Here is a 15,826-nt window from a genome sequence, read left to right as displayed (position 1 = left end):
CTTCTCATCCGCCTTTGCAATTGAAAGGGCCCACAGAATACCGGGCAGACCTGCACCACCGGGTGCCCCACCGCGACCGCTGATAGCACGGCTCCTAAACTTCAGGGACCGAGATAGGATCCTGAGAGAAGCCCGCACCAAGGGAGACCTCATGTACGAAAACACTAGAGTGTCCATCTACCCAGACTTCTCAGTGGAAATCCGCAAACAACGCATGAAATTTACAGACACCAAGAAACGCTTAAGACAACTACAACTCCCCTACTCTATGCTCTTCCTGGCCAAGCTGCGAGTGGTGGACAATGGCCAAACACTCTTTTTTACTTCACCCCAAGAAGCAAACACATGGCTGGAACACAGACCGGCAAGATCCCCCCGCAGATAAGTATTGGTCACCTCGCCATACGAGGTCACTTACACCTGACACCCTTAGGATGCAAGCGCATATATCCTGCAAGGGCACCGGTGCTGGCAAGCCAGATACAAACACCGGGCACAGACTAAATCCATAGCCGCAAAGACTCTGGTTTCACCTCTAATACTTAATTGAACCAGTTTTAAGTTCGGGACTAAATCCACTACAAGTTGGGCAGGGTGGTGGATAGGGTGGGGGGAAAGGGAGTTAAGCATTGCCAAACCAACCACTACCTCAGAACTAATGCAAACAGCAAGGATAAAGCGAATAATACCAGGATGGGACTGTATTTACAACGACAATTAGTGGGAGGAGGGAGGGAAAAATCCGCAACAGGGTACAAAATAACTAAAGGGAAATGTCAATGCAAAATGTGATTTTAATGTCATGGAATGTAAGGGGCCTGGGTAGCTCTATAAAAAGGGGCCTGGTCAACAAATACATAAGACGACACAACCCACATATAGTACTCCTACAGGAAACCCACCTGGATGGTAGCAAGCTCACAACACTAAAAAAACCATGGGTGGCAGCAGCTTATCACGCACCATATTCAAGCTATTCTAGAGGGGTTTCCATTTTAATTGCAAAAACGTGCACGTACTCTCTGCACAAGGTAATCTCTGACCCGGGGGGAAGATTCCTTATAATCCATATATGTATAATGGGTAAACCCTTAACAATAGCTAATATCTACATCCCCCCACCCTTCTCAGATGAAATACTTTACTCCATTATGGACAAAATAACCAAAATGCCATTTGCCCCCATCATAATAATGGGAGATTTTAATAACGTAATGAATAGTGCTATAGATAGACTGCCAATACCCAACAGAGTTGACCAGACCCTTTCAAGGTGGCTAGACACCTTCCATCTAACAGACCTATGGCGGGCCCGCAATATAGGGAGCAAACAATTTACATGCTTCAATGCGGCCCACAACACCCTGTCTCGTATAGACTTGGCCTTGGGGTCCCCTGACATCGCTCAGGTCACAAATGACATACAAATAATGGCCAGAGGTATATCAGACCACTCGCCAATCATACTGAATGTACAATTAAATCCAGAACCTCAAGACAGAACCTGGCGACTAAGCCAATACTGGATAAACCACCCAGACATAGAAACCCCAATGGCCAACTCTATCGCAGAATTCCTGGTACTGAATGAAGGTACGGCAACCAAGCCAATTGTTTGGGACACCCTTAAAGCCTATATAAGGGGGGAATATATCACCCATATAGCCTACCTTAAGAAACAGCAAACCATGCAAATAGACAAACTCCAGCAACAAGCACTAGACAAAGAAGCTCAATACGTAGCGAACCCCAGCCCTGACACAATGTCAGAATGGCAGAACTCGCAGGCAGAACTCCTCCTTGCGCAAACCCAGAAAGTAAAAAAGGATATACTATACCATAAAACCAATATCCTAGAATCAGGGGACAAATGCGGCAAATTGCTAGCATACCTGAGCAGAGACCCCACCCATAACACTGCGATACCAAATATAACAACATCCACAGGTAACTATACCTCACACCCAAAATCAATTAATGAGACATTTCGGGAATACTACTCAACCCTGTACAAATCCAAATTAACAGTGGAGCCCGATGATATAGCAGCATATCTAGCCAGGATTAACTTACCTACCCTAGATGCCCAGGGCAGTCACCTGTTGGAAGCCCCCGTAACAGCACAGGAGGTGTCTGACGCTATCCAAACGTTCCCAATAGGCAAAACACCAGGAATAGATGGCCTCCCCATAGAATGGTATAGGAAATACCAAAAAGAACTGACCCCCTCCCTGGTAAGCCTATTCAATGATGTTAGAGAAGGGGCCCCCCTGCCAGACTCTATGAAAAGGGCAATGATCATAGTCCTCCCCAAGCCAGGCAAAGACCCTGGAGAATGCGCATCCTACAGACCGATATCTCTAATGAACTGTGATGCAAAAATCCTAGCAAAAATCCTTGCTAAATGCCTCAACCAAGTGATAACACAGCTAATAGAGATAGATCAATCTGGTTTTATCCCAACTAGGACCACTGACATAAACATCAGGCGCCTATTCACAAATCTTAGCGTGACCCATGACAATGCAGGCTCCAGAGTCATTGCTACCCTAGACAACGAAAAGGCATTTGATTCGGTGGAATGGGCCTACCTGTGGGCAACCTTACAAAGCATGGGGTTTAAAGAAAACTTTATGAAATGGATCAAAGCACTGTACAGGGACCCAGAAGCAACCATACGTACAAACCAAAACATATCCCTGCCCTTTGCACTCCAGAGGGGCACCAGGCAGGGCTGCCCCCTCTCACCCTCACTGCAATAGCCATGGAACCGCTAGCGACACTTATACGGCAATCACCCAGGATAGGAGGGCTCAAACTGGGAGGGGTCACTGAGAAAATATCACTATTCGCAGATGATACGCTGCTCTACCTAGCCAACCCTGAGATAGAACTTAACACAGCCCTGGAAATTATAAACAAGCACACTAACTACTCAGGCCTAAAAATAAACTGGAGCAAATCGGCAGTCTTCCCAATAGACCCACAACCACTACCCCCACCCCAACTACCCGGAGGCCTCCAATGGACTAGGGAATTTAAGTATCTGGGCATCAAAATTCAAAGAAATATTCACAAATTTGTGGAACTAAACCTACTACCCCTACTACAAACAGTAGAACAGAAAGTGAAGTCCTGGACCCGCCTACCACTATCCCTCATTGGCCGCATTAATCTCTTTAAAATGGTAATACTACCAAAATTTACATATATATTTAGACAATCTCCCACAAAAATACCAAACAGCTTTTTCACCAAAATCAGGGCGCTCCTTATACAACTATACTGGCACCCCTCCACACCAAAAATCAGCATAGCTAAACTGCAACTTCCAACCCAGGCGGGGGGTTTAGCAGCCCCAAATCTTTTTCTATATTATATAGCTGCAAAACTAACCACTGCAAACTGGTGGGCATCACCAACCCTAGATAATCCGGCCACACGCCTTGAAGCCCAGACAGTAGGCTCATACGAAGAGCTAAAGAACCTCTTATATAGGGGCTGCTCCTACACCCTAAAAGCAACCCCACTTATGAAAGAAATAGTATGGGCTTGGAATACCGCCCTCAACCTCTTTCCCAAACCACAAAACCACTGCTCTGAACACACACCGCTCTGGTGTAACCCCAAACTACAGCACCTCCAAACCATACCAGACCCCCAACTATGGGCTAACTTCCAAATCAAGTATATACAAGATATAGTCAAGGAAGGCAAGCTTCTAGATTTCCAGACCCTAAAAAATAATTTCAACCTACCAAATAGGATGTTCTTCCGATATTTACAACTGAGACATGCAGTACACGCACAATTCCAAGGAACAATCGTACAAACTACTCCCTCCCGAATAGAAGAACAAGCACACAACTGCCCACACACCAAGGCCCTCTCCCGCTCCTATGCTCTCTTGACATTGGCAAATGATACCCTATTAAACAAACTCTATAACAAATGGCTAATAGATATACCAGATATGAATAAAGAGCAATGGAAGGAAACCCTTGATTCAATCTTTGACTATATAGTGGCCTCAAGAGATAGGCTAATACAGTATAAATTTTTGCACAGGGCATACATCACACCCAAAGTATTAGCAAAGATATCTCCATCCCAGGTAGACGAATGCCCCCGCTGCCACCAATCCCCAGCAGACTTCATCCACATGGTCTGGACCTGCAACAAAATAGTGAGCTTCTGGACCGAGGTGGCAGACTATATATCTGATCTAACCAGCACCCCCATTACGGTAACACCATCCGGAATACTACTAAACCAAATCACTGATCTAGCACCAACAACTGCAGAAAGAGCTCTCATTTCTATTCTGTTAGCATACGCCCGTAAGTCTATCACAATGAAATGGAAAGCCCACTCAGCTCCATCCTTACAATTCTGGGTAAGCCAAGTCAATCAAGCAATGCCCACTTATAGACTGCTATATATCAGAAGAGGATGCCCAAATAAATTTGAGAAAATCTGGTCCTCGTGGCTAGACAAACACAACATAGAAAATTGACACCACCCCAATAACAGTGCAAACCTAGTATTAGAAACGAAAAACGAGTGTTGACCCCCCTCCTCCTCCCCCCCCCCACAACTCAACCACACAATGACCCCTCCATCCTACCATTCTGGTTTAGAAAATCTAGGAACAAGCGTTGGCAATGCATAGTTTATAGTTTTGTTAAGGTAGTAGTTAAATGTAGATGTATAAAATACAAAAACAGTGGAACTCAGAATTACAGGGTTTGTAATGTTACAGCGAGATCCATCAAATCAAAAGTAATGTCACAAAAGTTTGATATATGCTTTGTACCATAAGATCTCTCCTTTGATGTCCTGATTGGTAACTATGTCTGTAATCTGTTTCTAAATAAAACTCAATGGTTAAAAAAAAAAGAAACTGCAACATGGAAGGGGGATTATCTGAGCACTGGTCATCAAATTATCTAAGTAGTTTCAAAGGTTTACAGTTCAAACATCAGTTTTCTTTACAGCACAAATTATCACTGGTGGCTTTGTTCAACAGATAAATAGTAAATATAGTCTGAAGTGGTGTTGTGACACAATATCAAAACATTTAACTATTGAATAAACCCAATAGGATTGTTTTACCTCTAATAAGGATGAATTATATCTTAGTTGGGATCAAATACAAGGTTCTGTTTTATTACCACCGGTATGGGACCTGTTATCCACAATGAGTCTTTCTGTAATTTGGATTCATACCTCAAGGCTACTGAAAAATGATTTAAACATTAATTATACCCAATAGGATTGCTTTGCCTCCAATAAGGATTAATTATATCGTATTTGGGATCAAATACAAGGCACTGTTTTATTATTACAAAGAAAATGGAAACCATTTTAAAAAATTAGAATTATTTGCTTATAAATGTAGTCTATGGGAGAAAGCCTTTTTGTAATTCGGAACTTTCTGGATAATGGGTTTTCTGTATAACGGATCCCATACCTGTACTTTGTACTTAATGGTAACTAAGCTGTATGAATTACTGGAGGCAAATCAATTTGGTTTATTTAACATTTTAAAGATTTTTTGGTATAGAAATCCAAATTACATTATAATCCATTTCTGGTAAATCAAAGGTATATCTTCCTTAAGAAAATACATTTTATTTTGTAGAGATCTGTAGAACTTTTTGTCCCAAGTTTTCAATGTGTTTTATGTGGATCCCTATGACTAAGTGAATGGGTAAAGAATACTTTTCTAAGAAAAAAAGAAGAAAAAAAAAATTACCGGAGGTGAGAGAGCAGAGTTTTTACATTGTCTCTTTCCTTCCTCATCTGCATCAAATCTACTTCCAGAGCCTGTTTGTCTTGCTTCTGCCTGGAAATCTCATCAAGCAAATTGGCTTCTCGCTTCTTTGGGATTCAAATGTCATTTGTTAGTGCCAATACAAAAAGTTCACTGGTAGGAATATACAACAACATAAATATCAACATGACGTGTCATGTAATAATGCTAATATTAACATATATTATAGGAGTCTAAATAAAAACCAATTGGTTCCATTATGTGAGCCCAAGAAGTGAAACTATGCTGGAAGTCAAGTGCATCCCTTGGTGTGATCTTAAACTTTAATGGTTTAGAGAGAAAGAGAAGTGTTTATATTCAGGATCAGGCAGGAATTAAAACACAGTTTTACTAAGTATGTAGGAAAGATGATGCATAATATGAATAAAAGACAATTACCTGGACAGTACGCAGTTCAACCAATAAGTCTGTAAAGCTCTGACTATTACATTTTTCAGAATTATCTTGTGGACGCTGGTGGCTTATTGTGACTTTACTCAGCTGCTCTCTAAAACAAATACAATTCAAATTGATTACTCATGATAACTGCGATAAAAACGATAATTAATTCTAAGCACATTTGCAATAAATATTGCACATTTTTAACACTTTAAAGTTATTTATAAAAGTAATTTCTATTAGCAACAGTATCTCTTTGTCCATTGCTATTCCCGGAACTATTGGTTCTGAATAAATGTACCCTTGAAATAATGTAGCTACAGTAGTCAAGCTCTCCTCCAGCCAAGACTGCTTTGTAACAAAGTGTTGGACACCTCTGCGACCCTCCTTTACAGGGCTGTTAATCACATAACATGCTAGCTACTGTGGGAAATGGAGTCGTGGCTGGGGAAGAGATGGATCTTTCTACAATGTTTCAGTAGTCTGTGTAGTCAGAACCAGTAGAGCAAAGAATAGCATCCAAAAGAAGCAGCTATAACACTCCAATACAAAGCCAAAAACAAAGCAAGGAGCATATTTCTTTTTAGCTCTCATAATATACCTTAGAGAAAGAAGGTTAGCTTTTAATGACTGATTCTCTTGGAACATTAATTCTTCATTTTGCTTATTTCTGATTTGAAGCTCTTTGACTTGTTGATACAGTCTTTCATTCTCCTGATAAAAACAGACAGCAACAGGCAGCATAATAAAAAACACATCAAAAAATGGTATTTGTGATTTCCTTTAAAATTTGCTTGGGAGGAATGGCAGTGTAGACTGAAAAGATCACTTTATACATAAAAATGCAACAAATATAGAGTTTCATCACAGGAAATCAATAAAAGGAACAGGGGCAACTGCTGTCAAGGAAAGGCTAGAGTGCTAATGAGGGGCCTTAAAGTATGTGAGCTTATAAAGTGTGGCCCAAGTGTGGGGCTATGATCTCATTTTTTTATAATATCAATATAAATGCTCCCCTGAACTCTCTAACTGCATGGAATCCAAATACAGGTTTATGTTCTCAATATTTATAAGCTACATAATATATATAGGTATAATAGTGTCCATGGATTCAAGTTTCTTTGTGGGCTGACTTAATTCACTGGAATATTCGATATATTAACAAACTCACCTTCAAACTCATACTACCTCCCTCTCTTCCTCCAAACAGCCCCCCAGACATACACATACCGTCTAAATTCCACCTAGAGACAATCTGCCTTTTTTATACTCCTATATAGGCCTATAATTCCAATACACCCCTTTAGGACCTAAACACCAGACCTTGCACAGCATTAACAACCTACTTTAATGCACTCATGAATTTAGCTTTCAAAAAACTTTTGCCAAATTATTTATTTTCTCTTTTCCCTGACTGAAGATGAAATGTGGAAAATTGCCTCTTATCTTAACTCCAGATCCCTTGCTCCCATTCCTTCCAAGCTTTCCAGCAAACCCTAGCCCCCTTTCGCTATGGTCAAAGGATGAGGCATCCAATGATGTGAAACGCACTGGAGGGAAAAGCTCAAGGACCATGGAGACCACTGTGGTATATCAGTGATTTTTGTATACATTTATATTTTTTTGGTGCATCAAAAAAATGTTTTGTGTGTGACATACTTGTATTGCTTCTGATATAGACACAGAAACATGTAGGATAAATACCTGCTGATAACCGTGGAGGAGTTTTTCCTGCTTCTCTATTTCTTTGCGTATTTGTTGTATCTTCTCATCTGTCACAGGATCCTTTGGGTCACCAAGATTTACCTTATTTATGCTTTTTATGTTTTTATCTTCCATAGCGTGTAACTAAACAAATGCATAAAATGACAAACATTAACAACTACTGAAGTAACAACTACTGAAAAATGTAGGTTAACTAACAGCAATTTTATTATTAATGAATTTAAAATATTTTTAGTTCTGTCTGTCGAGTGTACAAAAATACTGCAACAGTAGTGAATTAAATTGGTGATGTTCCCCCCAAAAAACACTTGGTTTAGCACTATTGTATTTATTATGTGTACATTATGCATTCTATATTTTATAGGGGTATAGTGAAAATACATATAAGTATTTATGGGCTTTGCAGGGGCAAATGCCTTTTCCCCCTTTCGTCATTGTTTTGGTGGGGCATATATGACACACACAGTCTCTCAGGAAACAGCCACAACTCTCAAATAACAAATGAGCAAGTGTGTCATAATCTGTAAAATTTATTTGCAAAGGCAAATCTTTTTGTTTTTAGACTTGAGAAACATGACAAAATGTCACATGTGCCCATACACCCTTAAGAACAGATAAGAATAATTCTGTGGTTAGAAAATATTAAGGTACAAGGCAAACAGTAGGCTATGAAGCACACATTATTGAATACATTTAAACAAAGCTGCCTGTAAGTTTCTTTTGAAGACAAACGACATTATTATTCTTATATATTTATTATTAGAAATAAACGTACCTTTGTTAGAAGGATATAATTTTCCTGTTTACGGTGCTGAAGATCTACCTCATATTTTGTTTTTAAGTCTTCTATTTTCTCCAGAAATTCTTCCTCTTTTTTTAAGAACTCTTCTCTAAGAATGTTAGAATGTGTTTGATCTGAGTTTAATTTTTGCTCTATGTTCTGCAGTTTCAAAAACATATTGAGTTCAGCATCACTCATGTTTAAGGACTGAGGAGCATTGCTATCTACATGGAATCCGGATGCGCTTCTAAAAGAATCAGTCTGCAAAGAAACACAATGATTTTAAAGTAGCATACATCTACTAACTAACACTAACATCTAATGATATGCAAAAAAGATTTTTGACCTGCAAAACAACAAAAACCTAAGAAAAAAAATAATAAATTAATGGTTTTTTTGGAACTTTAAATTTGCACCATTATAAAAAATTCATTTTGCTAATTATGTAGCAGAGACTCTTTCCCTGCAGTTGACTGGGGGACACAGGAGGCCAATGGGGGTAAAGCTCCATCCACCAGGAGGCAGGACATAAACTACAATTTTTTATCCTTTTCCCTAAGGTGTTATACTGTAGCAGTGGAGCACTTCATGAATATAGCCAGCACCAATCTCTAATTCTTTCCCTGGATATTGTGAGAGCACATAAGAAGGGGTGAGTCTGTGCAGAGATAAACACATTATTTATTGGTCTTTTCATCACAAAATTATACCCAGTGTGTCAAAAAACAAGAAAAATTGTGAGTCTAAGTTTGGATGTTGTAATTTTTGGCAGTAGGTGCTATACTGACATGCATGTATTGAATCAGGCCACTGTGGGAACACTAGAATTAACACCAGCTTGAGGGCCTCCTGTATTATAACGTAGACTTGTTAGTTATCAGAAGAAGATGCAAACATTGAGCACAATTATGTGGAAGTGCAGCTTTGAATGCAAGTACCTTTAATGAATGGTATAAATACACCCTCTGACTGTATACATTTTTGCACGGCTGAAACTGCAGTTGTGGTCGTAAATAAGCCTTATTTTTTGCCCCTGGAGCTATAAAACATAGGTAGTTCCTTACATCGTGTTGAAGCACAGTTTCTGTTTTATCGAAATCCATTTGTAGAACACTCATCTCTTTGTGTTGTACAGTATAATCATTTCTGCTTTGCTTTGGAATAGTTTCAGTGCCTGCAAACCTTAGGATCCTGGTGGAAGATAATGCACCTGCATTTCAAAGCAAACAAATTTCAAATTGATGCACACCAAACATACCTTATGTTTTGGACAAGTCAAATTTAAGTGCATTTTATGGCCTTTACATTTTACAAAAAAAGTGGATCTATGCCAGGCACAGTAAGTAATAAGCCATTACGGCAAACTTCAACCTGAAAACGAATTTGTCCTATTTCAGACTTTATAGAGATGGGTTAATTGTAGGTTTCGGAACTTGTGACCTATGCCTCAATACACAAGGTACTACATATGTATTAAATTTTAAACAGGTGGGGTCCAATTATAAACAGTGGGCAAATTTGCATATGGGTAGTAACCCTCGCCAATCAATAAGTGATGGCTTTTTTCATGTAGCTGTAGGTTGAATAATGAAAGCAAACATTTTATTGGTAGCACAGTCTTTAAAAATGAGCCCTAGTGTCTTCAAGAGCTGTTTCATCCATAATGTTCATATTGTAATGAACATTAATGTTCATTATGTAAGTTTTAACATTAGTGATGAGCAAAAATTTTCACCAGGTTTAGCTTTGAAAAAGCTAACAAACAGGGGGTTATTAAGATAATAATAGATAAATACAAAGTATATCAATAAATAAAAAGGAGATTTTGTGTACTCACCGTTAAATCTCTTTCTCTCCAGTCGCTTGGGGGACACAGGAACAGTGGGGTATAGCTGGTACCACTAGGAGGCAGGACACAACAATACAAAGAAGAACTAGCTCCTCCTCCGCTGGCTATACCCCCAGCAGGCAGAGCCCAGTTCAGTTTAGTACCAAAGAAAGAACAGGCGTGTAAATGTAACTTGGAACAATTTTAACTATTTAACGGTTACTATAAGGAAAAACGGTAATACCAGACCATGTCTGAAGTTCTGCTAGGTCTCTATCCAGGGAGGGAAGTCCTGTGTCCCCCAAGCGACTGGAGAGAAAGAGATTTAACGGGGAGTACACAAAATCTCCTTTTCTCCACTGTCTGCTTGGGGGACACAGGAACAGTGGGGACGTACCAAAGCCATCCCTGTGATAAAAGGGTGGGCATGAGACCTAGGTGTGAGCTTCCACTGCGGCTTGGAGAACTTTCCTGCCGAAGCGGGTGTCATCTGCCCCAAAGGTATCGAATTGGTAGAATTTTATGAAGGAGTGGACAGAAGTCCACGTGGCTGCCTTGCACAGCTGTTCTGCTGATGCTTGGTTCCGGAAGGCCCAGGATGTACTCATACCCCTGGTGGAGTGGGCCTTGATGCCCAGTGGAGGAGTCTGGCCCTGGGCAGAATATGCTCGCTGGATAGCTTGTTTGATCCAACGGGAAATGGTTGCCTTGGTAGCAGGGGCCCCCTGTCCTGGCCCAGAGAAGAGGACAAAAAGAGAGTCCGACTTGCGGAATTCGTGGACCCTATGGAGATAGAATTTGAGAGCCCGGACAGGATCCAGGGAATGTAGGGCCACCTCCTTTGGGTTGGAGGGTGTCGGGCAGAAGGTTGGTACTGTGATCTCCTGGTTGAGGTGGAATGTCGAAACCACCTTAGGTAGGAATGGAGGAACGGTGCGGAGTACTGCCCTGTCATGATGGAATACTAGGAAGGGTGCCTTGCAGGATAAGGCACTGAGTTCTGAGACACGTCTTGCTGATGCTATTGCGAGCAGGAAGACCGTCTTCCATGTGAGCCACTGAAGCGGAATCGATGCAAGAGGCTCAAATGGGGGTCGCTGGAGGGCCTGTAACACCGCTATGAGGTCCCATGTTGGAGATGGGGTTCTGAAGGGCGGCGCCACGTGAGCTACCCCTTGGAGAAAGGTTTTGACATCTGGTAGGAGTGCTAACCGTTGCTGAAAAAGGATAGACAGGGCTGAAACTTGCGACTGTCCCTGGGAGCCCAAGGACAGACCCATGGATAAGCCGTTCTGCAGAAACTCCAGGATGTGAGGATCTGATAAGGTTTCGAAGTCTGCGTCATTCTGGTTGCACCAGCCTTGGTATGTCGCCCATACCCGGTGGTATGTTCTGGCAGAGACTGGTTTACGTGGTGCCCGCATGGTGTGCACCACTGCATCCGACAAACCTTTTTGCTTCAGAATGCGGGTCTCAAGAGCCACGCCGTCAAGCTGAGGCTGGCTGGGTTTGGGTGCAGTATTGGGCCTTGAGATAGAAGGTCCGGCTGCGGAGGTAGGGTCCAAGGCTCCTCCACCGATAGGTCGACGAGGTCTGAAAACCAGGTGCAGCGAGGCCACCTGGGCGCTATGAGGATGAGTGTAGTGTGCTCCGTCCGGAGCTTTTTTATGGTCCTGGGGAGGAGAGGAAGAGGAGGAAAAGCGTAGGCGAGGTGAAAATCCCAGGGGGATGTTAGAGCGTCGGCCCCCGACGCCAGGGGGTCCCGGTACCTGGCGAAGAAGTTTGGCACCTTTCGGTTTTGCCTTGTCGCCATAAGATCCACCTCTGGCATGCCCCATTTTAGCGTTATTTTGTGAAGGTTCTCCCAGGGGCTTTCCTGCCACAAGGTGGTCGACTTGTAACCACCAGGAGAGGGACACTCTCGCTTGGTGGGTTAGGCTGATTTCCATGTGTAGGGATTTCTGTTTCCAGGCAGATAGTATGTTCCTCTGAAGTTCCCTGAGGTAACATTGGGCAAAAGGCACCGCTTCGATGGTGGACACCATGACGCCCAGGACCCTCATGTAGAATCTGACTGTGTGAAGAGGTTTGGACAGAAGGGATCTGACCAGAGATTGGAGGTGGAGCGCCTTGGAGTGTGGTAGTGAGACTCTCTGCGCCTGGCTATCGAACTGCATGCCAAGGAAGACCATCGACTGGCTGGGGACCAGGGAGGACTTGGCTAGGTTGATGCACCAGCCCAGGTCCTGCAGGGTGGTCATGGAGGACTGGAGCGATCGTTGGGCCTCCACTGGAGAGGAAGCCTTGATGAGAAGGTCGTCCGGGTAAGGGGTTATTGATATCCCCTTGTTCCGAAGTACTGCTGTGGCTGCCGCCATGATTTTGGTAAAAACGCGGGGGGGGCGACGTCAGGCCGAATGAGAGAGCTGTGAATTGGTAGTGGAAATTCTGGAATGCAAAGCGCAAGAATCTCTGATGGGGAGGGAAAATGGGCACGTGTAGGTATGCGTCCTTTATGTCGAGAGATGCTAGGAACTGTCCCGGTAGCATTGCCGCGATGACAGACCTGAGAGACTCCATCTTGAATTTTCGAAAACGGATGAAGGTGTTGAGTTCCTTGAGGTCCAGCACTCGGCGGACCGTGCCGTCCTTCTTGGGGACTACGAAGAGGTTGGAGTAGTATCCTTTGAAATGTTCTCCTGGAGGTACAGGAACAATTACCTCCTAGTGCAAAAGTTTGGAAGGCTCTTCGTTTGGTTGGTCCCTGTTGAAGTCTGGACATAAAGAAGCGGGAGGGAGGTTGTGCTGAAAACTCGAGGTGGTAGCCTAGCGACACAACCTCGTGAACCCAGGTGTCTTGCGTGATGTCAAGCCAGGCCTTGGCGAAAAAACGAAGTCTTCCCCCGATGGATGCGAGACCCAGTGGAGGAGGTACACCGTCATGCCATGGACTTATCGGATGGTTTGGTGATGGGCTTACGGTTGTGCCAGGAGGTTCTGGGCTTGCCACCGAAGTGGCCTCTACCGGATGTGGACTGACGTGGGGAGGACGGTCTTGTGTTTTTGTTCTGTGAGGGATGAAAAAACTTTCCTCTGCGAGAGGAATAGCTTGGTTTAGGTTGCGGGAGCAAGGTACTTTTGCCTCCTGTGGCTTGGCTAATAATTTTGTCAAGGTCAGGGCCAAAGAGAAGTTTTCCTTTGAATGGGAGGGAGGTTAGTGATTTCTTAGAGGAGAAATCCGCTGACCAAAGTTTTAGCCAGAGAGATCTACGGGCCGCCACTGCAAGGGCAGAGGTTCGGCTTGTGACCTGGGCCCCGTCCAGCGAGGCCTCGCAGATGTACTCATTGGCTTCCTTGATTTGTGAAGCCTATTGGGACAGCTCGTGGCTCGGAGCACCGGAGAGGATGGCCTGCAAGAGGGAGTCTGACCAAGACTGTACCGCTCGGCTGACCCAGGCTGTGGCCAGGATGGGGCGAAGGGCAGTACCCGATGCAGTGAACTGGGAACGTAGTAACCCCTCTTACCTAACTTCTTATCCATGGCAACCTTGAAGGAGGAGGCATCGGGGACAGGTAGGGCTGTGGTCTTAGACAGGTGAGAGATACAAGGAATAAAACCACTATTTGGTGTATTTTCCACCAGTGTTTAAGATGGGAAACATGCAGCTAATGCTGTTTTCATGGAAGCGGCTTAGGAAAAGCCAGATAAGTTAGTCTTACAGTAAATGGAGGGTTAGTAGGATAGGTTCCCCATTCCGTACTCACTGTCTGAACTCAAAAATTCACTTTTCTCTAGCATTTTCTCAGCATTCCATTGTAGAATATTGTGTAACTTATCTTTATCTTGAATAATCTTAGCTGTGTACTGGTGTGTATTGTAATCTGTGTTCAAGTGGCTAATGGAAAATAATACATATGTTGTTTATAAGGAGCCACTATTAAATGGATATAAATATATACACAAGAATTTTCAACGTGTCCCCATTATTTGCTCACAAACATTATCAACAAAATTTTGTTACATTAAAATCAATAAATTTACCTTGTTTTAAAATAGTGGACAAGGTGGTGTTAGGAATTACATTTATTACAAATTCTCAGTGCAAAAACCATTCTAGCATTCAAAGACCCCCTTTTAAAACCTCCTTTACCTTGTCACTCATTTTGTTTAAGCCAGGCAATGCTCAGAACAGAGCACCAGAACTTTAGAGAAATAGCTAATGTCCATGTTCCTTGATTGTTCAGGAAACAGTTGAGTGTGAAAATATGCTGCAGATATAACTCACTTTGTGTATAGCTGCACAAGAGCTATTTTAGTTGCAGTACTCTGTGTTTAATAGACAAAGAGAAATCCTACTTTCATATTTGTTTTAAGGAAGATATCTAACCAACAGATGGTACTAAACAATGTGGTCTCATATCACCTTCAGAGTAATATTCAGAGTAACTCAAAACCATTCAGTACCAAAGATAACCAACAGATGTCTCTAAATGAAGATTAGGCTCAGATCTCATGAAATTTGCCAGAACATGCACATTTTGCAACTTCTTTCATCTGCAGGTATGTTTTTACTCTCCATCTCTGCGCTAGAAGTGTAGAAACGTTTCTGGAGATGAAAGAAGCTGCCCTGCATATAGTTAAAAGCCAGGCACACATTTACAAAAAACAGTTTATTTTGCCTATGACCGGCACATTTCTTATTGCATTCACCTCTCAAGACTCCATATCACTAGTCACTTGTTATTATATAGTGTGGCTAATGCTCCAGTTTAAGGCTAAGGACCCACCGAGCAGTTCAATTGCCCAAGACAGACCTCTGCTATCGTGCGTGACTAACTGCTCCGAAATGCCATTCCACCAGCAACAATAGCAGCAGCCGGTGGAAAGTTCTTTGCATCGCTTTGGTTTTCCAAAGTCGTGCAAAGTTGCCTGCAGAAGGAAACAACTCCTACTGTTGCCGGTGGAAAGGCATTTCAGAGAAGTTTGTCGCCTGAAACAGCAGAGATCTATCGCTGGCGACTGAAAAGCTCTGTGGGTCCTTAGCCTAAAGGGGAAAATGCTGAGGGGGACAATACTGTGCCTGCTATGAAATGTTTAGGCATTTAAAGAGTGTTGCCTATGTCTTGTAGTTAAACTAATTGTACAGCTTCTGATGATCTAGGGAAGGCAAGACAAGATCAAGCAACAGGTTGTTCTAAGCAGCGGGTTCCCATAACAAAGGTGAATAGGGAATAGATCACTAAGGCATTGTGCAAGAATCAGATGAAAGTTATGTAG

At 42.5% G+C, this 15,826-nt stretch overlaps 1 protein-coding gene across 1 annotated transcript in view; it reads right to left on the bottom strand.

Moving 5' to 3' along the window:
- Window positions 1-15,826, bottom strand: part of LOC100497718 (centrosomal protein of 162 kDa-like) — a 39,243-nt gene that overhangs the window by 22,739 nt on the left and 678 nt on the right. The window contains exons 3-9 of the mRNA XM_031902717.1: window positions 9,785-9,930; window positions 8,715-8,981; window positions 7,919-8,062; window positions 6,816-6,928; window positions 6,215-6,323; window positions 5,785-5,883; window positions 2,471-2,492 (exon numbers count right to left, since the gene is read on the bottom strand). Of these exons, the coding sequence (XP_031758577.1) occupies window positions 2,471-2,492; window positions 5,785-5,883; window positions 6,215-6,323; window positions 6,816-6,928; window positions 7,919-8,062; window positions 8,715-8,981; window positions 9,785-9,838 (808 nt within the window). The 5' untranslated portion in view covers window positions 9,839-9,930. The remainder of the gene's footprint in view (window positions 1-2,470; window positions 2,493-5,784; window positions 5,884-6,214; window positions 6,324-6,815; window positions 6,929-7,918; window positions 8,063-8,714; window positions 8,982-9,784; window positions 9,931-15,826) is intronic.

Source organism: Xenopus tropicalis, chromosome 5 (assembly GCF_000004195.4).
Source record: "Xenopus tropicalis strain Nigerian chromosome 5, UCB_Xtro_10.0, whole genome shotgun sequence".
Taxonomy (NCBI): Eukaryota; Metazoa; Chordata; class Amphibia; order Anura; family Pipidae; genus Xenopus; species Xenopus tropicalis.
This window is presented reverse-complemented; position numbering and strand designations above follow the sequence as displayed.